Raw genomic sequence first — 24,233 nt, 5'->3', positions numbered from 1 at the left:
ATAGTTCGGAGCGTGCGGACGAGTTCGGGCCATCCGAACCAGTTAGGACCGTCCGAACCCAGTTCGGACCGTCCGAACTCAGCAGAGTCCAGATGTCAAAAGTGGCTCGGACAAGTGGCAGTTTGGACCATCCGAACCCAGTTTGGACCGTCCGAACTCACCGCCAGATTGAGGTGTCAAAATGCACCCTACACGTGGAAATCATGCCCGGATCGGAGCCTCCGAACCCAGACCTATAAAAAGGGGTCCGAGGCTCTCATTTGGAATATCCAATTCCCTCTCCTCTCCCGGTAATGGATCTATTTTAAGGGCTTCGGGACTTTTTCTTTAAGAGTTTGAGTAGAAAATAGTATTTTTATAGCGGACAGTGTCCGTAGTAGCAGCTAGACGGCGGAGCTTTGGCGAGGCGTCCAGGGGTCGTAGCTAGGCTATGCCCAGGATCTGGGGCATGCGACATCAGCGGGCTGAAGACGGACGAAGGTATGGCTTTGGTTCCCTATAGTAAATAGAGAGTAGACTATAGTTTAATTAAGGCTTTTAGAGCCTAGTAGATGATGTTTGACATGCTAGGTAATGCATGGTTATTTATGTTGTAGTGCTGCATGGTAGACTTGGACCTAGTGAGAGCTTCTAGGATCTGCCTTAGTAAGGTACGGAAGTATTATTCGAGATATCCAGATTGAGTATGCATGTGTTATGTATTTGCATGGATTATGTGATTGCATGTTTTATATGTCTTTATATACAGCATGTCATGACTGTATGTTGTATACATGAGCATATTGAGCCTTTACCTTAGAGGTATTCTGTAGTATGGCGCTCACCCTACGAGTTTGTGGATGGTTGGATACATAAGTCTTGTGTCAGGTCACCGTGATTGTTGGATAGTATCATCATTATCCACTGAGTATATGAGTCACCTCCTGAGGCGACGGCGCAGCGTGCTATATACCCTGGGTCGGTCTATGAGCTAGTTTCTTGACCTGAGTGTCTTGGTACCTAGTTCATTTGCATTCATGCACATATAATAGTGTATACTCATACTCTCAAGCTGAGCATGTTAGGCTCACTTTCGGTTATTTTTTGTTGGCTGGATGCCCATTCCATGGGACAGTTGCAGGCAGTTCTCCCGGAGACAGGGAGTTTAGGTGGTGACCAAAGCTGGATAGCAGGGTTGACCACTTGGTTTTGCTTACCTGGTATTATTTTATTCTAAGATTCCGCAGTTACTCTGATTAAGATTTTTTTATTGATTAAATGCATGCTTAAGTTCTTGATTAAATGCATGCTTAAGTTCTGATTAGTAGGTGATCACGGTTCGGGTCACTACATATATCTTTCAACAAAGTATTATGTTCTAATCATATCATTTTCAATAATATTAATATTTTTATTTGTCGACTCAAACTCAAAATAGATAAAGCCACATAAATTAAATGAAAATATTCGTGAGCCTCCTACACGAGCCAAGTCTGAGCTCGAGCCCATACTAGCGAGCTTCCTAAACGAGCCGAGCCCGAGCTCGGGCTCCCGAGCCTATTAACAAATATGTTCGCGAGCTCACGAGCCGAACATCCTTAAACTCAAGCTCGCTTGTGAAAATTATCGAGCTCAAAATCAAGCTCGGGCTCGGCTCGATAAGCTTACCGAACGAGCTCAAACGAGCTTTCTACCGAGCCAAGCTCCAAATATCTCGCAAACCATTCAGTTCGTTTACATCCCTAGTTGGCGGGTTGAGTTGAGTTTTGACACCTCTATCATCATTGAACTAAATGCATTAGGAAAAAGCTACAGTGACATAGAGGTTGCTCTAAAAGTAACGAGAGCATTACCAAGAGAATAAAATGTTAAAACCATTGCAATGATGGAGCCAAATGATCTTAACAGAATCAAGTTGCATGATATGTTTGCAGATTTAAAAGCATATGAATTTGAGTTGGGTGCTCGAATTGAAGAAGAACCAACTGTTCCACAAGCCACAAAAGCCCTAACAGCTGCAGATGAAACATCCACTTCAAATACAAAAGAAAAATTGAGCAGTGATACTATGTCACTATTTATCAAGAAATTTGGAAAATTCATGAGAACAAATCACAAGAATTTTCAAAACTCCAACAAGACAAGTTTTCGTAGAAAAAAACAAATGAATGATGATCAAGTTTGATACAAATGTGGAAGAAATAGACACTTTATAGCAGACAGACCAAATAAGGATGAAAAGAAATCATCAGAAAATAAAGGTTTCAGAGAAGAAATAAAAACATTTCGAAGAAGGAAAGAACAAAAATTTTTGATGGCAGAAGAAAACAAAAGTAATGGGTTGAATAAAATATAAAATCATCCAGTTCATAAAATTCATCAAGTGAAAGTGGTAAGGATGCTATCATGTGCTTAATGGCTGGTGATGATTCAGACACTATAGATGATGGAGAGTATTTGATTTTAATTATGATGAATTTACTAAGGATGATCTTATTTCTGCATTTAATGAGATGGTAATTGGGTATAAGAGACTATCTCATCAATTCGAAAATGTCAAAACAGGCAGAAAAAACATACCAGATAAGTCAGACCAGTTGGAATATGATAAGTCTAAAAGGTGTGACATTTTGGAAGCTCAAATAAGGTTGTTAATGACTGAGAACACAAATATGAAAACTGAAAGCCAAGTCATAATCTCAGAGAATCAAAGGTTGACAAATTTATTCGACACTTGGAATAAGTCTTTTGTTTCACTAGATAAACTACATGGAATGCAAAAGCAAGCTAATGACAAGACCGACCTAGGATTTAATGTGAATGAGAGCAATATGATACAAATACTCAATCATGTCTAGACAAGCACAATTCAAACTTTTTGAAATTTCTCAATTCTAGCATGATATATGAATATTTAGAACCTGAAATTCTTGCAAGGCCGCCAATATCTCAACAGAACAAACTTTTACATAAAGGATTGAGATATGTAGCACCAAATATTGTAAAGTCAAGATGGATAAAAACATACCAGTTTGGCCTTGATATGGTCAAGACAAAACTCTATGACGATACGACATGGACCATTAAAAAAAAGTTCAGAATAGATATTGGAAGACTAACATGAAAAATTAGTCTAAACAAACAATCATTAGGCACTCACAGCACGATGCACGGAAGGTATCATGTCGATCATATACTCTTGAGGGAAATTATGGTAGAAAATCTGTAAGTATAATCCAATTATGGGTTCCCAGGGGATTAATTCAGTCTGGACTCAAGTAGGATTAGGTACCAAAGTTATTCTTACATGTGATTTCAGGACAAGGAGATGAGCTTCTAAGGAATTCAATATGGTACCTGGATAGTGAGTGTTCCATAAATATGACAGGAGAATTCAAGATGCTATCTGAGTTCACACATGGTTCCGGACCAAAAATCACATTTGGAGATGACTCAAAGGGTAAGACTGTGGGTAAGGATAAGTTTATACATAGTTATCAAATATGGTCTGCTAGTCGAAAACTTGAAATATAATCTGATTATTATAATTCAGTTGTGTGATCATGGATATCTGGTGAATTCAAAAGCATGCTTGTTTTGTTAAAATCAATCTGGACCAACAATTATGACAAGCGAATGGGGTGGAAACATTTATAAAATACGCTGGTCTGCACATTCAAGTGATTTTGTTTGCCTAGTTGCCTCCAACATGAACAAGAATTGGTTGTGACACAAGATATTAAACCACCTAAACTTCAAAGTCATTGCCAATATGAGCAAACATGATTTGTTACTGGTCTGCAAAAATTAAATTTTCAAAAGATGGGATCTGCACTGCTTGCCACCTTAGAAAGCCAGATCAACTTTCAAAACAAAGGTTGTAACCCTTCTTTCCGAAGCTTAGAATACTGCACATGGATATTTTTGGTCTGATATATGTGATGAGCTTAGGGGGAATAAAATACACCTTTGTCATTGTTGCTGAATTTTCAAGATTCACTTGGGTTATTTTTCTTGGATCTAAAGACCAAACTGCCACCTAATTGATCAAAACTTTTCAATAACTTTTTCAAAAATTCTTATAAATCTATGAAAATCAATAAACACCATTTTTTATATAATCAAATATATGTTCATTGAATCAAAAACTATTATTTAAAATAATAATTCATTAATTTATCGATTAATTGATACCTCTCTAAATTAATAAAATATATTTATCAGAACGTTATTAATTTATAAAAGTTCTACTATATTATAAAATTCCGAACTAAAATGCTATTAATCATTGTCATCATTTTTTTAACATGTAAAACTACTAAAGTTGGAAAACAGAAAATGAAAAAAAAAAGTTCCTAGCTCACAAGTCGAGGTGTCGGGGTTTCTATAAAGCGGGGTTTCTGACACCGGTTTATTATATTTTTTTAAAATATTAGTTTTTTTATATTTGTTTAAATTTTATAATATTTATATAAAAAAATCGGATTGTGTTTGTTTTACAACGATTAAAATAGTTATTGAAAAAATAATAATTTTTAGTATGAAATTTTCAATTTTATCCTTATTTAATGTATTGGGTTGTGAAAAACAAGTAATCTTGATTTTGATGATAACAAAACTTGTTACTATGTTTCTAACATATTTAATCAAATGTGTACTTTGTAGAACAAAGTTGAAAGTTTTGTGAAGTTGGAATTCAAATTTATTCAAGCTAGAATTCTGGCACAATTGATTGATTCGAACATATCTCATAATTCGGGAATTCAAATGACTAGAGGCCAAAACGGTTGGAAAGCCTATTCAAATATCTACAATTCATATAACAGACCAGATCAGTTAGTTCGGACATTATCTAGACGAAATGGTGGTTGCAATATCAAGCTGGATGCAATTGATATAGTAACCAGATCAAACATGACCAGCTCTGATATTTTGGTCATATTTTCCACCTTGATTATCAAAATGGAACAATTCAATATACGTTACAAAGATAAGAGAATGATCTACAAATCATCTTCACAAGTCTAAGTCTGACTCGAAGATTAAGAAACTGATAAACTGCATTGAAATCTCTAGTTCTGTACTGAAACTAGAGCATAATTTTTGGCACAGCTGAGTATTTCGAGCATATCTCTCTCGTACAAACTCGAAATCGAGTGATTATTGATTCCATGGAAATCCAAGTAAAGAGCTACAACTTTCATGTTCATCACTTTTCCCAGAAATCAGTGAATCAAGAGATATAATCAAGTGAACAGATCAGATCAATTGGACCAGACCAGATCAAAGTTGAACAATACCAAATCAAAGTTCGACCTGACCAGATCGGCCAAACCAGATCAATCAAACAAGTCTGATGAACAGTAAAATCAGCTCAACTTTAAAAAATTGTCAGCAACTCAAATATGACTGTTTCAATAACAGAAAGTGTTTAGAAACTTCTCAAACGGTCATATTCTTGAATTTAACGTTCATGATCATTATTGAAGGCTATAAATACAAGCTTTTGAAGGTCAAATACAAGTTTTTGCAAGGGATTTAAAGCATGGACAGCCTACTTAATTGAAGAAATTAGTTAGAATAAGAGCAAGCCCAATGTATGAGGATACATTTGAGAGATAAATACACTGTAAATATTTATTTGCTCTCACACACATTCACTCACATATACAAGAGAGATGAGCTTCAAAGATTAGTTGAGTGAGTCTTAGCACAAAGACATTAAAAATTGTGTTTGTAGCCTTGGCATAAGAGACGTTATACATTATGCGGATTAATTGTGAAGTTGAGACCTATAATCGAGTGGCTAGGAGTTCTTGTTTAGGCAGTAGATAAGTCATAAACCGGATTGGATTTGTACAAATGATTTATATAAATCAAAGTTTTCTAGTGGATCCTTCCGAAGAGGAAGAAAGAGTGACGTAGAAGTTTTATCTCCGAACATACATAAACAAATTCATGTCTATTAATTTATTTATCACATTTACTGTACTATTGCTACTGTTTTGGATTGCATTGTTGAAGCATTTTATGTTTTTGATAAAATACCAAAATCTTGCTTACAAAGTGTTTGATAAAATGCTTTAACCAAACTGTTTTTATCATTTCAACTTGCATTCTTTTGAAACAATTTTCAATTGTTTTAATCAGTTTTTAGAGGGATATTTTGGGTGATTTCTGCTCGGTTTGAAAACCAAACTCGATATAATCTCTCGGTGCTCGGTTCATTTTTGAACATTTCAAGAACGAGCTATTGTAACTCTAAAATATTTTAAAGTGCGTATTCACCTCCCTCTACACACACTCATAATCCTAACATAATGAATGTTTTTATAAGATAAAGAAATTATGGAATGTAGTTAATGTATTTAATGATGGACTTAGAGTGGTAAAATAATAGATAAAATAATAATAAATATGGATACTAATATTTGGAAAATATGAAAAAAGAAATGTGATTTTTATGCTTGAGAGTTGGGATAGAGCCTAGATAAATCTTTTTTTTTTTCTTTTTGAAAATAAAAATCTATTTATCGAGCAAATAATTATATTAGCGGACGATACATTCTAGGTATAAAAATTTGAAACGATTATTATTTTTATTTTGATGAGAAATTGAAAAGAGATTTTATTATTTAATTTGGATGAAAAATTAAATAAGTGGGAGAATTTTTAATTAAATTTATGATATATTTTGCATATATCTGAGATATTTATGACATTTTAAAATAGAATTTACTAACATCACAAAAATAGAAGTGTATTAAAGGGTTTCACTTTAATTAATAGTATAGATTTATTATTTAAGATTTTAATAATTGAATTCTCCAAATGCGAACTTAATATATCACCCGTTGAAGAGCTGTCGCTTTGGATTCGGCTCGTTGACCCATACAGCAAGTTTGGTTACGATTTTATCGATCCGTTTGAAAATGGGTCAAAACGAGTCAACTCATTTATGTTACGAGTTGGGACGGCTAATTAACCTTCTTAATAATTTATGAATCCTTTGTTAATTACCAATTTTCATATTTTTGGAGTATATACGGCCTTTGCATCCATCTCAAGTCGAGCCATGCACTTACAAGCTATTCCTAATTAGTAGTCCGGCTTGCCTTTTGTTGGCTCATCTACATGTTAGGCCATAATTTCAATAGTGTAGTCCAAACCCGGAAGAATATTAAATTTTAGTATAAATTTTCTGTTATATATATATATGGTTCTTGCGATAAAAAAAAATATTTTTTTACATGAAAAAAATAAATGAATCAAGTCAAATCGAAAATGACTTATGAACGACTGTCACAAGAATAGTGCATACGTACGTGTACAGCCACTATAAACGCGTACCCTAGGTAATTATTTTTACTAATTAAGAGACAAATAAAAAATAAAAAAACCCTGATTACAAAGCGCTTGCTTTTTTATTTAAAAATTCCTAGTTAATAATAAACATATATGTACATGATTATTTATTTATTTATATTTTACAGATGCATGGAATATTCAATACATGTTCATGCTAGTGATATCAAGGCCGCCGCGCTTCATTTTGCATGTAGGCTAGAGCTTCTTGTGCAGTGTGGCAGCAACTACACCCTCCCTTGTACTTCCCACCACAACACCCCCATCGGCACCACCCTCCTCCTCCGCCCCATCCACCACCACCACCACCTCCGCCCCATCCACCACCGCCTCCTCCCCATGGACCCCATCCGCCACCGCCGTATCCACCTCCACGACCACCCCAATATCCGCCACCGCCAAATCCACCGCCTCCACGTCCACCCCAGTAACCCCAATCGTCCCACTTCTGATCATCAGCTACTTCATGACTTGCTTCTTGATCAGCTGCATCCACCAGGTACAAAATTAAGGTTATATATATCTAAAAAGGAAAAGATCTTGTGTAATCATGTGTATGACTTTCATTGAACATATAACAATTTATCGTGAAAAAGAAAATCGAAAAACAAATGTATACTCACACTTTTTCTCATCTTCATGATTTGCAACACATGAGATGACAAGAAATACTGCACAAAGGGTAGCCAGAAAAACCAAAGCTTTGAGATTCATTTTGCTCAAATTAAATGGCTATTTTTATGAATTTCGGAAGATGGGAATACATAAAAGTTAATTAACCCAAGAGCTCTATTTATAGAGAGGATTCCCTCATCCAGAAAACACGAACCAATCTCGGGCTGACATATCGTATTAAAATACCGAATTATTGGGATATCGTACTCAAATTTTTTTCGATATACCGACATTTTTTCGATATATGTAAAGTATCAGTATGAATTTTTTCCATACCAAAATTTCAAAATTTCGATGTCGATACCGATATTAATTTTTTCTACCGATATTTTTAATACGGTATACCGAAAACTCACTCCTCTGTAACTTGTCACAAACAGATAAATATGCATTAATAATTCATTGTTTATGGTTCGCGGTTGAGGTTTTTTGGATCATTTCATGAAAATTTCAAAGTCCCGATCGATCGTAGGTGTATGGATATATATATAGTTTCGCAAGATCGAACTCCCTAGGTTAGACTTGTAACGGCGGGAAGAAGACAGGTTTGCTGGTGATATATAGTTACAATATATCTTTCTATTTTTAGGTAAGGGGTGATATTATATTATGTCTGATGTTTGACTGATGAGCCACTTTGAGGCGCAAGATTTTAATCTTACGTAGCCATATATGTATATAGCTTTGACCACGCCCACTTTATTTTTTTAAAAAAAAAAGTTTTTTTGAGATGTGTGTGTGAATAGAATATTTTATTAGCATTAAAAGTTTTTTGGATGTTCGCGTGTGTGAAATGTCACATCAACATTATATGTTTTTTAAATGTTCGCATTGTAAAAAAAAACTTTTAAAAAGATAATTAAAATAGGATTGACGCTCATATATCCTATACGCTAATTTGGAGGTGATCGTTTATGTATTTACGTAGAGAGCGCTATATGTATGTGGGGCTCTTAAGTCATAACTTACTCAAAGAATATAAATATTCATCATTTATGGTATATATCATTTGTGTATGTATAATAATAAATAATTTTACATTTGTTTGTTTATACAATGAAATTAATGTATCGCGAGTTTACCACGTATGGAGAGCGAAACCAGCCAAGTAAAATATATATAAGACCACTTTCTAGTTTTTTGTGTATATTGATAATTAATCAGATAATCACATGTATCGAATAATTAATTAGGAGTTTTGTTTTGAAAGTCTGTTATTATTTTGCATAATTTCTACATATATTTCACTGTGAATAATAAGAAATAAACATACTAATGGAAAACTTAGGGAAAATTGCAAATTTAGTCCTGTATGTTTGTCACTTTGCGATTTTGGTCCTTTATGTTTTCACATTTCAGTTTTAGTCCTGTATGTTTCGATTTTTGGCAATTTCGGTCCTTTTTCTTCGAAAATGCTGACGTGGCACTGTACACGTCAGCTCCACATCAGCATTGAATTTGTGCCACGTCAGCGCCACATCGGAAAAAGGACTAAAATTGCCAAAAAAATAAAGATAGCGGACTAAAACTGCAATCTGAAAATATAAAGGACCAAAATCGCAAAGTGACAAACATACAGGACCAAAAAAGCAATTTTCCCGGAAAACTTATGTTTGATTGTAAAACAGAACAAGTTTTCTACTATTATAATTTTTTTTGTTTTTTAGAAGACTATTATACGTATTAGCATAGGCAAGAAATTGCTACTGGAGAATCAATTGTTCTGGCTGTATGTGAGGGTATTATGATGAACATTTTTTTGGGGGGCAATTTGACGTGTATAATATAAAAAAAACATAGTGCAACCCTTTTGTAATGACGTGAGAATAATCATCCATTACAATTCTGTGTTTAGTGAAAAAACATCCGAACTAATACAATAGCTTGCAAATCAGGCTAACAAAGTAAACCGTATTTGACAAGTTTTGTGTGATAGGCTCACCTCGAGATTATGTTAGGAGGAGAAATCGAACTCCTGACCAAACGCTTACCCAACTCTACCGACTCGAACTCTTCTTCTTTCTTCTTCTTCTTCTTTTTTTTTTTTTTCAGGGCAGACTCGAACTACTCTTCTAAGGCTACGTAGTGTATACTTTGTAGGCATGCAGATTGCCAAATTTGATGTACCGTTGGTGGAACGTAATGTTCTTTCTCAATTTGAAAGGGGAAAATGCGTACACACCATACCAATCATATTTTTGTGGTGTTTTTTCAAAGGGTTATGTTTCGTTGTTTTAATTTCCTTTTTCCAATTTTCATCTATATTATATCCAATTCAAGGGATATATTTAAAGTTCTAAATTCAACGTACATCAAATCTCGTACAACACATGATTCAAAAATAATAATAATAATCTCGTACAACACACTACTAGAAAATACAAAATAGCATACCTAAATGGCAAAAACAAAATGGAGCGACCTGAATCGTTCGAATCAAATGCAAACATTTACGGTAACTTGCAAGTGAACATATCCACAAAGGTGGTATTTTTTAAAAAAACTTGTCGTTCTATCGAGTGAATCAATATAATACCAGTAACATGAACAGCAAGGGCGCCATATTGTAGTAGCATTCCAAGAACCATCGCAAATTCAAGAAACGAATATCATTATCGCAATATATTGAATACATAAGGATAACATTCACCTAGTTTATCTAAAAAAATGCTTTCGCAATGAAAAGAAAACATCAAGCGTCAAGTAGGCGTTTATAGTCGCACACTTATTCAAGTCTAACATCCACAATGGATCATTTGCACAGCACCATAAAAAGAACATTCCCTCGATTTTTTCAGTTTAATTCAACATCTTCAGCCCGCAGAGACAACATATTGTCAGGAATAAACTGGAGAACTTCAGCATCTGAACCTGCATCATGAAATGTAACTACGAAGACTTCATATTAAGAATATTCACCTGATCTTTTAACTCAATCTGGACGCCCACTGCTTCCAGTCTACTTGTGATATTCCTTGAGAAGAAATCCCAACTGATCAAACCAGACAAGCCAGTCAAGCTCATAAAGTTTCCAATTCCCATCACTCAATCTATTTGTTACCATAAGCTCCACTGAAATAATCTGGAAAGCACGGCACAAGCTGCATGAAATAAGATGATTTAAGTGTGCATACAAAGCAACACTCCAAAAGAAAGGTGTTGAGAATGGAGATTGATGGCCACAGAGGAAGGTTAGATTTTGAGTTCCAAATTTCCAATGCTCACCACAGACTCCGTTACCTGAATTAGTTTGCTTCTCCTTCTAATTGTAACATGAAATGCTTTATTAACCCTACATTATTTTTCTCCAGAAAAGTAGAACATTCAGAGAAGCCAAACATGAACATGAGAACATTTCAGAGTCGCTAAAATTTTTTGGACATGAAAACCAAATTTTAAGAAAGCTCGGCCACAATTCATCCTCCACAATCAACTCCAAAAATCACACTTACAAAACTACGGCCAACCTAGGAATATGACAATATGTTAGTTCCAAGCTGGGATAGAGTTGCTGAAATTATCCCCCCAGTTTATTGCATAGAATAGAGCAAACAATTGCATTCCCCAAAAGGCATTGAAATGATGTGGTTTGTGGCTATAACAACACTGACTCATATTCTACAAATTGCCGGAAATACAAAAAAACATACGACAACAATTTCCCCGTCACAAGGAGGTAAAAACCAGAAACAAAAACCAGTTAAGAGAATTGTTAAGAGGGAACTGTAAATTGGCACTTCAAAATTCACTAAGACAGGTTATATTTTCAAGGGCCAGAAATCAAGTATTTATGCAATTGAGAGACATATTAATGTGCAAATAAACGACAGTAGAAAAAAATAATAGAAATGGTTGTTAAGTTTCAATCCACCAAAAAAGTAGCAGAATTAATTTGTTCATCCTTATTTGATTTAGTTCTTCAAATATTATTCGAAAATGGAAAGATAATTCAGACCATTTCAATTTACATGGTAAATAATGCTCGTGAAGTTGCATAGTTGAAATTAACCAAGGAACGAGAGATTATAAAATACTATGCATAAATAATTATTTGAAGGTCCGAGTTCAGTGAGAAAAACGCAGCAGAATCAATGGCCAAGCCAAAGTCTTTGCATTTAATTCGCAGAACAACAAAATGTTATGGTTAAAATTCATGTGCAACCAAAATAGCATGCAAAGCAATTCGCAAGCATCCAGACAGCAAAGCGCCCTCCAGAAACAACAGATACTATATGGTTCATTAACCCTTGCACAATTAATAAAAATGACAAAACCAGCATTTAAAGCAAACATGACTTCAAGAGCGGAGATTATGGTGTCATGCACACAGATGACCAATAACCAAAGACAGGTCCACAACACACACACTGCATCTGTGTGTGCACGTGTGCGAAAGAGAGAGAGTCGGAGAGAGACCTGTTGAACAGCAGGTGCCGGCAAGACTCTTTAACACCAACCATGCTCCCAGAAAAACTTAACATCGTTCAATCTGCAAAGGCGATTGCTGAAATAATGGCACCAGGCAATGGACATTTGCCGCAGTAAACTGGTAACAACCTTGATACATTAAAAAAATTAATAACCAGGATATAGAAATGTAAAATCCATACCAGATTATTATTGATAGCTTACATGTGCAAACGCTAGCTAATGAAAGTTCCACATCCAATAAAAAAAAAGTAAAATAGATTGAAGATGAACGACAAAGAACAAGAGGATTACCTTCTATGCCTCCTTAATCATCTCACACAAAGAAACGACCATCCCAGAGAGACTGTCCATGATACTGCTGTGCAGGCCCGACTGCCTGTTGGTTCCCAGACGGTCCTTTATGTTGCTGCACAGGTCCGATTGGCTGTTGATTTCTGTTATGAAATTGTTGCTGCTGTTCGTCGTATAATTTCATATTTTCTGAAAACTGATAATCCGCCAAGCTTTTTTGGTTTTCACTCTGAACATGTGGTGCTGATAATTGCTTCCCAGGAAAAGGGAAACTTGCCATACCCATTGAACCATTGTTGTTGCTCACAGAATGGAATGCAGGTCCCACCAGATTAAGAGAATTGCTGAATCCAACACTTGATGGAACATGATACCCATCTAGCCAACTGTAATCATCCATTGCTGGGTTTGGAGGATTTTCATTTTTCAAAGCCATGTTCAGTGACTCATCAGCAGCTTTGGAAGGAACATAACCAAAACCAGGTGGTGGACCAAGGTGTCTGACAGGTCGACTCACTGGATTCTTCTTTAAGCCAGATGGAATTATTGAAGACTGTTTCACATACAGACTATCAGAAGTTGCTCCTGAGGATATAATGGAATCAAATTTTGATGGCAACGTAGCTTCTGGAATCAGAATTGGATGATTATAGCCCGTGGCAGCATTGAACTGGGCGTAGGGGACAGAAAGAGTGGCATGCTGGGATGTTCGAAACTGATCTTCCAGCTCAAACTTAAGAGACGACTCATTTTCCATTAAATGTAGCTGGGCCAATCCATTCATAGTTTGAGCTTGCTCTACAAGCCACTTTGATGTGCTGGTTTGTACTGGCTGCAGATACTGGGAAGTGCCATTAGCAAAGGTCGTAGGAGGTATCATGCTAGAGCTAATTGCATTCTGCACTGGAAGACTATCGTGTCCAACAGATAAGGACCCATTTTCACATCTAAGACCTACAGGTCCAGCCCCCCCAACAGAAGCAAGAATCTGTGAAGAAGTAAACTTTGAAGCAAAGTCCTCAAAATGCTTTTCGATTGTGGAAGGCTTAAAAACAATAACCTCATCCTCATCCTCCAACTCTACACCACCCTCAAACTGTGACACAGCACTGATATCCATTTGTCTTCCCATTGAAATGTTAAGAGAGTTGGCATTTACATTGGATTCCAGAGGACTAGAAAACAAATAATCATCAGAAATCTGAGGCTCAACGCCCATCACAAATTCCTTCAACTTCGTGTCAAAATAGAATCCTTCCTGACCAATCCGAACTACATTAGTAAGAGCCTTTCCAGATGCAATGATCCGTTGAATACGAGAATTTTTTTCCTTTTTGCCTCCATTGCTTCCGAAAGAATGCTTCCTAGAGAAATCAAGGATAAGCTGAGCAGGAATGAGAGGAAGAAATCCTCTCAATTCAAAATCCTCAGGCAATGCAAGGCGATTTGCAGTTTCACTCTCATCATATTTGCTCATGTTTGAAAAACATATTTCATCTTCATCCTCGTTCAGAAACAAATAACCACTTGATAAAAGCTTGTTTAACAAGGAAACACATTTGTTCCAGAAAAAAGTCCTTGCATTGACTTGTTTCTCCTCGAGCTCACCGCAAATAGCAACATCATGACGACAGGCCAACCATTCTACAAAAATCATAATGCCAGGCAATAAATAGCTCGAAGCAGGATCATTTAACTGGTAGCACCTTTCGAGCATGAATCCCATAAATTCAAAGGTAGCGGTGAAAGCATTCTGAAGTAAAACTGAACGCTGTAGTATATCAGCATATGATTGGTTATCATTATCCTTATTCAGATTGTGCACTGTAAATATTACAATGGCGACCAGCCTGACAATCGTAAGCTTGCAATCAGCACTATCTGAGCCAAAGGTGAACTCCTCAGTAGACCCAGAAGAAAGAAGTTCCAATAAATCATTTTTCACCATTGAGAACACTTCTGGAAAAGTTTCCAAGCTGGAATCACAGTTGATAAACAAATATCAGAAAAGAAAACATTAAATATTTCCTACATTCTCTACAAAATTTAAAACCGACCTTGTGCGAGTAAAGAGAATTCCATTAAGTCTAACAAATCGTGTGACAAAGGCTTTGAATAGATCAGATTTATTTGAGGCTCTTTCCTTCACTGAATTAGTTGATACCCGATTATTGTCTTTGTAAGATTGCTTTGTTTCCCCTTTGCCTCTTCCTTTCCCAGGAATTCTTGAAGGTGTTGCCTTTGCTGAAGTAACCTTAGCCTCACCAAGAAGTTGGGTATAATTTTGCCGATTCTGCAAAATAATAGGTAAAAAGAAGATGAAAGTTCTGATACCATAAGTTCAAGAAGCATCTTCCTTCTTCCTACTGCATCCTTGCGCATTGCATTTATCCCAAAATCTATTGACCATACGTAACAAAATTCAACACAAACCTAGATTTGTAATAACAAACTCTCAATACAATGCAAAAAAAAAAAAAAAAAGAAATATGTATAACATGCAAAACATAAGTAAAACATAGAAAAGTTCACAAGATAACACATGCATGATTCGTGCAGTATTAACTACTTTTCTTGATATACCAAAACCCTATGCACTATGGAATGCAACAACTTGATAGAATGTGCTAAATCTAAATTCTAAAGTACCTCCAATAAATATCTACATCAAGCCATGTTTAGGTAAAAAATAATAATAATAATACAACCAATCAAGGCTGTTAAGCAGTTAAACTAAGTAAAACCTTGCAGCAAAGTAGTCGTGATTCATAAGTGATTCTTGCGCAGTTAAAGTATCATAACCACGCAGAATTTTACCTTCTCAAATGCGATTATCAAATTATCTCTTGCAGTAATAAAAGGGTTATCAACAGCTAGACTTCGGAAATAGCGATATATGGATACCAGCTCATCATTTGAATATCCAGCAAGTATAGCAAGCTGAAAATAATAAAGGGCAATTAATAATAAGTAAACAATCAAAGATAACTAGGGTAACATGCAAGAAGTTCAAATAAACAAACAGCCTCACCTGATGATGTGGATTACCACTTGAAGGCCAGAGTGAAGAAGCTTGCATATAATAACTAGACGCGGCCGTAAAATCCCGAGCTTTAGAATCTCCTTCGCCATATAAGCCCTTGTAACGAGCAAGATCGCCAAGATAAATCAAACAACGATGACAGGACATCAATCCTTTTTTCAGCTCAGAAGATTTTTCTCCATCTTTTGACACTGGAATCTGATTATCAGAATCATCAGAAAAGAATCCCAGTGGCAGACCATATTTTGCTCTAATCTTCAACATCAAATCGTGATAAAATCCAGTCGCCTCAGAAAGAAAAGTCTTAAGCTGGGAACGGATCTTTGTAAGTCGATCAGGTCCGTCACGAACTTGACCTTTCCCATTTTGGGATGCAGCTGAACCTGCGGATGCTAGAGCTGCATTGAAGAGTGCCCTTAGCTCCTCGATCCTCCTATAATGGAGCTGCCACAGAGCATATTCTATGTCATGTTGCTCAGAAAATGCATGATCTTCAAGGACAATTGCTTCATAATTTTCTCGCATATGTTGCCATGTGTTAGGGTCTGAAGGGATCCTGGCCTGTGCTGCTTTTCTTCGTTTGTTTTCCAAATCAATATTCTGTAGAAATCGAATTCAAATGGTATAAGGAAATTATTATTAATGAAAAAATGCTAGTGTTCCAGGAAAAAACATAATTTTGAACAATAACGGCTTGTGTGCGTTCACAAACACGATTCCAACCAAAAATGACTGGAGAGCTTTCAGAATAAAGCAAACGCATACCTTGTTAAAGAGGCGCTGAACACCTTCTCTTGCGGAACCTTTTTCTTTGTTGTTATCCATTGGAATGGTCATCATCCATCAAACAAAGAAGTGCAAGAATGAATTCCACCAAATGAAACTTCTGAACGGACATAACACATATAGTCCATGAAAAATTGCCTGCTGCAGCGTTATGAACAGAAAAATAATCAAGAAAGAAGACTAAAAAACCATTGCTCCTATGTGTCACTCTTATATGTGCACCGCCAAAACAAAAGTATTCACCGGCTGAAAACACGACATTTAGGAGTAAATGCTGTCACACCAATAATCTAATAAATCTTCTTGGCCAAGCAACAACTATAAAAACAACACAACATACTCCAGACAACACTTATGGAACCAATAATCCAGATTACAGATCCATGTGGCCTCATACTCCCTAGATGCTCTACTTCATAGGACTGTTTGATTTCAAAATAAAAAAAATCTACAGAACATGTTTAATATGCATAAGAACAAGCAGAGATTGATAATTCAACTTATCGTATATGCCTGGATGAACCCATTCATAAAAAAGGGTAATTTATAGACAAACCACAAGTCAAGTAACAAAAACTCCAAATCGAAGGGACTTTACTGATTAATCATTATTTTAAATACAAATAGATAAAAGCTAAATTTTAAACCAAACATGAGACCAAAAGAATATTAAAAACTCCACAAAATTACATCCAAAATCGATGATTTACCCCCTATACCCCCACCACCATCACCAAACAACTCCAGCGAAAAGCACAATTCAAAACCCTAAAACAGATAGCCAAGTTCACAAATCAAATACATAAACGATTATTCATGAGTTAAAAGAAAAATTCGAGCCAATTCAACCATGAACAACGAGAAAAACAACAGAAAATCACATTATCAGATAAATAAACTAACCTTAAACCAAAAAAGGAACCAGATCTGCAAATACCTCCACGCGACAAACCTAATTCCACGAAATCGATAAATTCCCTATATATTACAAACACCAAAAAAAGGAAAACTATATGTGTATATGACTCTTGATTGCTTCCTGCAAGTTTTCAACGTTAAATTTGGGTGGTATCTGGGGGTTTTCTGGCATTAGCTTTGAGAGAGAAGGAAAAAGATACGTGAGAGGGGAAAAGAAAGAGGAAGAACAGGAGACGACTTTTGCTTCTTTTTTTCTTTTTTTTTAAATTGAAAACGAATTTTATGTAATTATCTTGAAAACATCGTAGGAAAAAAATTAGTTTTTTTTGTAAAATATGTTTTATGAAAAAAATTTTATTTCTTTTTTTTAACATAAATTTTAAAATTTCTTTTAATATAAATACAATTTTCAACATAAATTCTTTTTATATTCTCAAAAAGTACATTAACCAACCAATTTTTTTACACGAGACTATTCTTTCACATTTTAATTTTAATATAATATAATATAATATAATATAATATACAAAGCTTAAATTATGCATTTCTTTTAAAATGTTAAACATAATTTCTTGATGCATTGGCAAATCGATATAAAAATAAATGTTATTTGTATCTTACTTGCTTAATTTGAAATTTTTATATCAGATGTCAAAAGACTCAAAGTTAGTGAAGTTACAAATTAGGTTTGTTGTGGTTTAAATGTTGTTCTGGAACTTTTAATTTCTAATTTTTTCCAAACAACTTATAAGCTGCAAAATAAATTTTTTGACAACTTATAAGTTGTTTTTTTTAAAATTGGGTTATGAAATCGAACAAACTTTTATAATGTTTTTTGAACTTTTTATTATAATGAACGAAAATATGCAGCAATATGCACTAAATGAAAAATATATGTATTTTTGAGTTTTTGAAAGTGTAGCCAAACTTAAATTTTGATAGTGTGTTTTATTTATAATAATTCAAAGGTTGGAAGGGTCTTTTCGTGAATAATTGTGTCATAATATGAGATTCAATCCGATTTGTCAAATCTAGATCTAATGTTGTAAATTACATCTTATTTGATGAGCGACAATATTGGATCACATATTTTGATCATATTCGATCTTGTGCATTCATTTAAATTGGATTATTTAGATTGCATATCTTCATAATGATCACATCCCTGTAATGAAAACTATAGATATATCATATCTCGATCGTCTACTTTGATCTAAGGGTCCAAATTTAATCTCCTTGATATAGATCAATCTAGCATATCCGATCATTATTCAGTGGTCTTGATCGCGCTCACTTTTGTGCCATCACAACTCTTCATTGCGGCCTTCTAGATCACGATCCAATGGCTCTCAACTGCTACCATCTCACTCGTCCTAATGACGCATAGTCGCTCATCACATCATCTAATCATTGTCACGTGTACACTGATTGCACCAAATACTACATAATTGAACCACAATTTCCAAGTCGTATAAGAGAAAGATCCCTTATACTCCACGTAACGAGTTTGAGCATACTTAACTTGAACATTACAATAATCCAATACACAAAATAAGATATAAGGAAAAAATGAAAGTATAGAACTTCGGATATGAGTCAAAGTTATCTCATTTCTCTACATATATTAAATGAGTTTTATTGTCTAATTTTAATAATTAATTAATTTATAATTAACTCAAAATCAGTTTTGAGCAAATTAATAATATATACTCTAAATTAAGGTTTAAATTTTCAAGTCGATTTATATTTTATTGTACTAATCACATTCGATTAATTTTTCGATATTAATGGATCTGAAACTCATTTTTTCAAACAGATGTAACGTTATCCACCATCTCATTATCCTAATCATAAAAATTATAATACTGATTCTACCCACTCATACATAATGCTTCGACCAAAACTCGCTGACTAGAACGATCGATTCCTCGTTATCAGCTCTGTTATGCTCACAATATTCAAATCTATATGTGAAATTTATATATGTTCTTCGTCTTCTTTATTTTCATCATATAGTATGGTCAAAGGATAATTCTTACACCAAATTGCGTTGAAGTTATCGAGTATATGTAACGCATCTCTTTATTATTACGTATTATTGTTAATTTAAACAATTTAATATTATTAATTTATATATTACTCTTATCATATACTTTTTGTTGCAAAATGTTTATAAAAAAATTTGAGTGGGTCATATTATTAATGAAACAAAAAGGCATCACGAGGATGAAGAAAGACATTTTCAGAATTATAATTATGAGAAAATATGTTATTATATATATATATATATATATATATATATATATATATATATATATATAATTTTGTTCCCCTGCACAGTGTGCAGGGATTTTGTGTGCACCCAGTGATGTTCACGTGAACATCTGAGATGTTCTCGCGAACATCTGATTTTTTTTAGATGTTCGCGCGAACATCCCGCGGTGCACACAAAATCCCTGCACACTGGTGTGCAGGGGAACAAAATTATATATATATATATATATAATTTTGTTCCCCTGCACACTTATATATATATATATAATTTTGTTCCCCTGCACACCAGTGTGCAGGGATTTTGTGTGCACCCTGTGATGTTCGCGTGAACATCTGAGATGTTCTCGCGAACATTTGATTTTTTTTTAGATGTTCGCGCGAACATCCCGTGGTACACACAAAATCCCTGCACACCCTGCGGTGCACATAAAATCCCTGCACATTGGTGTGTAGTGGATCATGACTATATATATATATATATATATATATATATATATATATATATATGCGTAGTTTTTGCTTAATATTATATATATATATATATAATATTAAGCAAAAACTACGCATTACATGTGATCTTTCAGGCGTGGAACATGTATTTTCATTTTCGATCCCAGTTCGAGTGATAATCTCCGAAAAATATAACACATGAACAATTAAATGATTTCAAGGGTCAAGAATATATCCAATCTTGAAGTACTGAATGAAATTATGTAGTACGCTAGTAGCTTGCATAGGTAATGACACCGAATCTAACTTGCTCGTCTACTAGTATGGATCCCAGCTTCAGTATGATCTCCCTTGGACCTCAATCTGCTTCCGACTTGAAAATATTACTCAAGGCACAGAGTCTTATTCTAATGTTCAGGTAATATTATCGAATCAAACCAGACGGTGAAAATCTCACACCGCAACACATTTTATGAGCTAAGAGTGTAGTATATTATCCTAGATAATAAACTCAACGGTACTTCATTTGTCACATCTGATGAGGGTTCTGTGCGAGTGTAGTGACCCTCAACGTGATCACCTACTAAACATAAGTTTAAGCATGCATTTAACTTAATAAAATACTAATCAGAAATTAATAGCGGAAACCAAAATTAAAATCCTCAAGAAGCATTATACAACCATATCGAATTCAAATGTATTATCCCAAATACATTAAAACAGTAAACTTAGACATCACCGCTGGCCCTCCATAGCCTAAGTCCTCCTGGAACCACCCGCCTCATCCAAACGCAAACTTGCCCCATGGAATAGGGTGTCCTAGAACAAAGTATGGGATGTAAGCATAAAACGCACAATACGAGAGTATGTGTATACGGTATTATACGTGCATTTATGCAAGTGACCTGATACTAGTACAAGTGTCCAACTATAACGGTGACCTGACACAAGACTTATATATGTATCCAACCATCCACAAAATATGTTATTAGGTCCAAAGCATGGCTGAATATATATATATATATATATATATATTAAGCAGAAACTACCGCTCATGACTTTCCCTGTTATGGTGCATCCTCTTAGGTATATTGTGACAGAATTTCCGGCACAAGATGCATTACATGTGATCTTTCACACGTGGAACATGTATTTTCATTTTCGATCCCAGTTCGAATGATAATCTCCGAAAAATATAACACATGAACGATTAAATGATTTCAAGGGTCAAGAGTATATCCAATCTTGAAGTACTAAATGAAATTATGTAGTACGCTAGTAGCTTGCATAGGTAATGACACTGAATCTGACTTGCTCGTCTGCTAGTATGGATCCCAGCTTCAGTATGATCTCCCTTGGACCTCAATCTGCTTCCGACTTGAAAATATTACTCAAGGCACAGAGTATTATTCTAATGTACAGGTAATATTATTGAATCAAACCAGACGGTAAAAATCTCACACCGCAACGCATTTTATGAGCTAAGAGTATAGTATATTATCCTAGATAATAAACTCAACGGTACTTCATTTGTCACATCTGATGAGGGTTCTGTGTGAGTGTAGTGACCCTCAACGTGATCACCTACTAAACATAAGTTTAAGCATGCATTTAACTTAATAAAATACTAATCAGAAATTAACAGCGGAAACCAAAATTAAAATCCTCAAGAAGCATTATACAACCATATCGAATTCAAATGTATTATCCCAAATACATTAAAACAGTAAACTTAGACATCACCGCTGGCCCTCCATAGCCTAAGTCCTCCTGGAACCACCCGCCTCATCCAAACGCAAACTTGCCACATGGAATAGGGTGTCCAAGAACAAAGTACGAGACGTAAGCATAAAACGCACAGTACGAGAGTATGTGTATACGGTATTATACGTGCATGTATGCAAGTGACCTGATACTAGTACAAGTGTCCAACTATAACGGTGACCTGACACAAGACTTATATATGTATCCAACCATCCACAACTTGTAGGGTGATCATCCTACTACAGAAGATCTCAAAGATATGGGATCAATATGCTCATGTATGCAACATACAATCATGACATTTTGTATCATATAAATCATTCAATCACATAATACATGCAAGCACATGCATACTCAATTTGGATATCTCGAATAATACTTTCGTACCTCATATACTATGCAACCTAAACCTGCTCTATGTCCAAGCCTATAGTCCGCACTACAATTAAAAGTACTCATGCATTATAATCTTATTCTAAAAGCCTTAACTAAATTATAACATACTCCCTATTTACTATAAGGAGCTAGAGCTATACCTGCGTCCGTCGTCAGCTCACTGATGACAACTGCTCCAAAACATGGGCACCTCTCTGCTGCAACCTCGAAGCACCTTGCCAACTCCCAGAGCAAGCCTAAGAAGGCTAGAAACACCTCCAAGACACCTAGAAGGCCTAAGAACTGAGAGAGAAGTTTGAGAAATGGTGTGCAAAATATGAGCCTCGGATGGCCGATTTATAGGCGGAGATCGGACGCTCCGATCCTTGCATGCGCAACACGTCACTGCATGCACAGTTCGGACATTCCGATCCCTACTTCGGAGGTTCCGAACTGCTGCGTGTCCGTTCAACCTTGGCACCTCAACACTTGCATGTCTTAACTGAGATCGGACGCTCTGATCCTGGGTTCGGACGCTCCAATCTCTTCATAGCTTCCGATCCTCTGATTCATGCCTCCGAAGAGTTCGGACCCTCCGATCCCGAGTTCGGACGCTCCGAACTTCCCTTGGCCAAAATTTCGTAAATTGTCCAATTAATTCCAAATTAAGCATTTAAACCTCTCTTAATCATTTTTACTCATTTAATCTTGTAAAATAGATCCGGACTACTACATTCTCCCCCTACTTAAGATATTTCGTCCTCGAATAAATCTTAAGTATTAAATGCAGTTAATAATGAATAAACATCTTTTATTCAAACTGAACATTTTACAAGATAATGTCAAAATACAACAAAAATAAGAACAATTCTGGATAGTCTGTATGCATACTGCTCTCAAGTTCCCAAGTGGCTTCTTCAGTGCCTCGGCGTTGCCATTGAACTAGAACAAGAGGAATGATTTTGTTACGTAAGGCCATATCCTTATGACCTATGATACGCAGAGGTCTCTCCACATACGTCAAATCTGTATCCAACTGTACTTCAGACGGTTGTAAGATATGAGACTCATCTGCCACATACCGTTGTAACAATGATACATGGAATACATCATGAATACTTGACAAATACGGCGGTAACGCCAATCTGTAAGCCAAATCTCCAACACTTTCCAAAATTTCAAATGGACCAATGAATCTAGGAGATAGCTTACCCTTGAGTCCGAATCTCAGAATCCTGCGAAATGGTGACACTTTCAAAAATACTTTCTCGCCCACCTCAAACTGCAAAGGTCTACGCTTAACATTCACATAACTAGTCTGTTGATACTGCGCAGTATTAATTCGCTTCTTGATCTGTCCAACAATATCATTAGAATGTTGGACTAATTTTGGTCCCTCTACTTGCCGCTCCCCCACTTCTTCCCAGAACAGTGGAGTACGACATCGTCGCCTGTACATCAAATAAAATGAAGTCATACAAATACTACTATGATAGCTGTTGTTGTACGGGAACTCAATCAATGGCAACTGATTTTTCCAAGCTGGACCAAAATCCAAAGAACAGGCACGAAGCATATCCTCAAGAGTACGAATCGTGCGCTCTGACTGCCCATCAGTTTTTGGGTGATATGTCGTACTCAAGCTATGAGTAGTACCCATAGCGCGCTGAAGACTCCCCCAGAATCTGGAAGTAAACCTGGGGTCTCGATCGCTGATCATGCTCACAGGCACTCCGTGCAATCGAACAATTTCCTGAATGGACAAGCGAGCCACTTTGTCAAAACTGTAGTCCCGGTTATAAGGAATGAAATGTGCTGACTTGGTGAGTCGGTCCACCACAACCCAGATAGCATCACAATTTCTCGAGGATACCGGTAAATG

General features: G+C 35.6%; 1 protein-coding gene across 3 annotated transcripts; it reads right to left on the bottom strand.

The window, feature by feature from the left end:
• Positions 1 to 10,583: 10,583 nt before the first annotated feature.
• On the bottom strand, positions 10,584 to 17,726 carry LOC140886456 (nonsense-mediated mRNA decay factor SMG7). 3 transcript variants are annotated; one of them, XM_073293029.1, is made up of 8 exons: positions 17,474 to 17,726; positions 16,550 to 16,670; positions 15,773 to 16,384; positions 15,559 to 15,681; positions 14,799 to 15,034; positions 12,742 to 14,717; positions 12,436 to 12,576; positions 10,584 to 11,120 (listed from the first exon to the last, which is right to left on the bottom strand). In XM_073293029.1, exons 2-6 carry the CDS (start codon positions 16,622 to 16,624, stop codon positions 12,764 to 12,766), a joined length of 3,000 nt encoding a protein of 999 aa, XP_073149130.1. In that variant the 5' UTR covers positions 16,625 to 16,670; positions 17,474 to 17,726; the 3' UTR covers positions 10,584 to 11,120; positions 12,436 to 12,576; positions 12,742 to 12,763. The 3 variants fall into 3 exon arrangements, with proteins under 3 accessions (XP_073149130.1, XP_073149132.1, XP_073149131.1); XM_073293031.1 differs by lacking the exon at positions 17,474 to 17,726 and having other exon boundaries at positions 10,584 to 11,101; positions 16,550 to 16,687; XM_073293030.1 differs by lacking the exon at positions 17,474 to 17,726 and having other exon boundaries at positions 12,436 to 12,565; positions 16,550 to 16,687.
• Between the last annotated feature and the right edge of the window lie 6,507 nt (positions 17,727 to 24,233).

The sequence above is a fragment of the Henckelia pumila genome, chromosome 3 (genome assembly GCF_033568475.1).
Source record: "Henckelia pumila isolate YLH828 chromosome 3, ASM3356847v2, whole genome shotgun sequence".
In the NCBI taxonomy this organism is placed as follows: domain Eukaryota; kingdom Viridiplantae; phylum Streptophyta; class Magnoliopsida; order Lamiales; family Gesneriaceae; genus Henckelia; species Henckelia pumila.
The sequence above is the reverse complement of the archived record's forward strand: the minus strand, read 5'-3'. Positions and strand labels throughout refer to the sequence as shown.

Bases quoted from the DNA above. Each gene is read 5' to 3' on its own strand.
- LOC140886456 (XM_073293029.1), bottom strand. From the start codon at position 16,624: ATGATGACCATTCCAATGGATAACAACAAAGAAAAAGGTTCCGCAAGA. The intron at 15,682-15,772 runs GTGAGGCTGTTT...TATTATTTTCAG, and splicing joins GTGGTAATCCACATCATCAG to CTTGCTATACTTGCTGGATA. The intron at 14,718-14,798 runs GTCGGTTTTAAA...CTGTGATTCCAG, and splicing joins ATTCTCTTTACTCGCACAAG to CTTGGAAACTTTTCCAGAAG.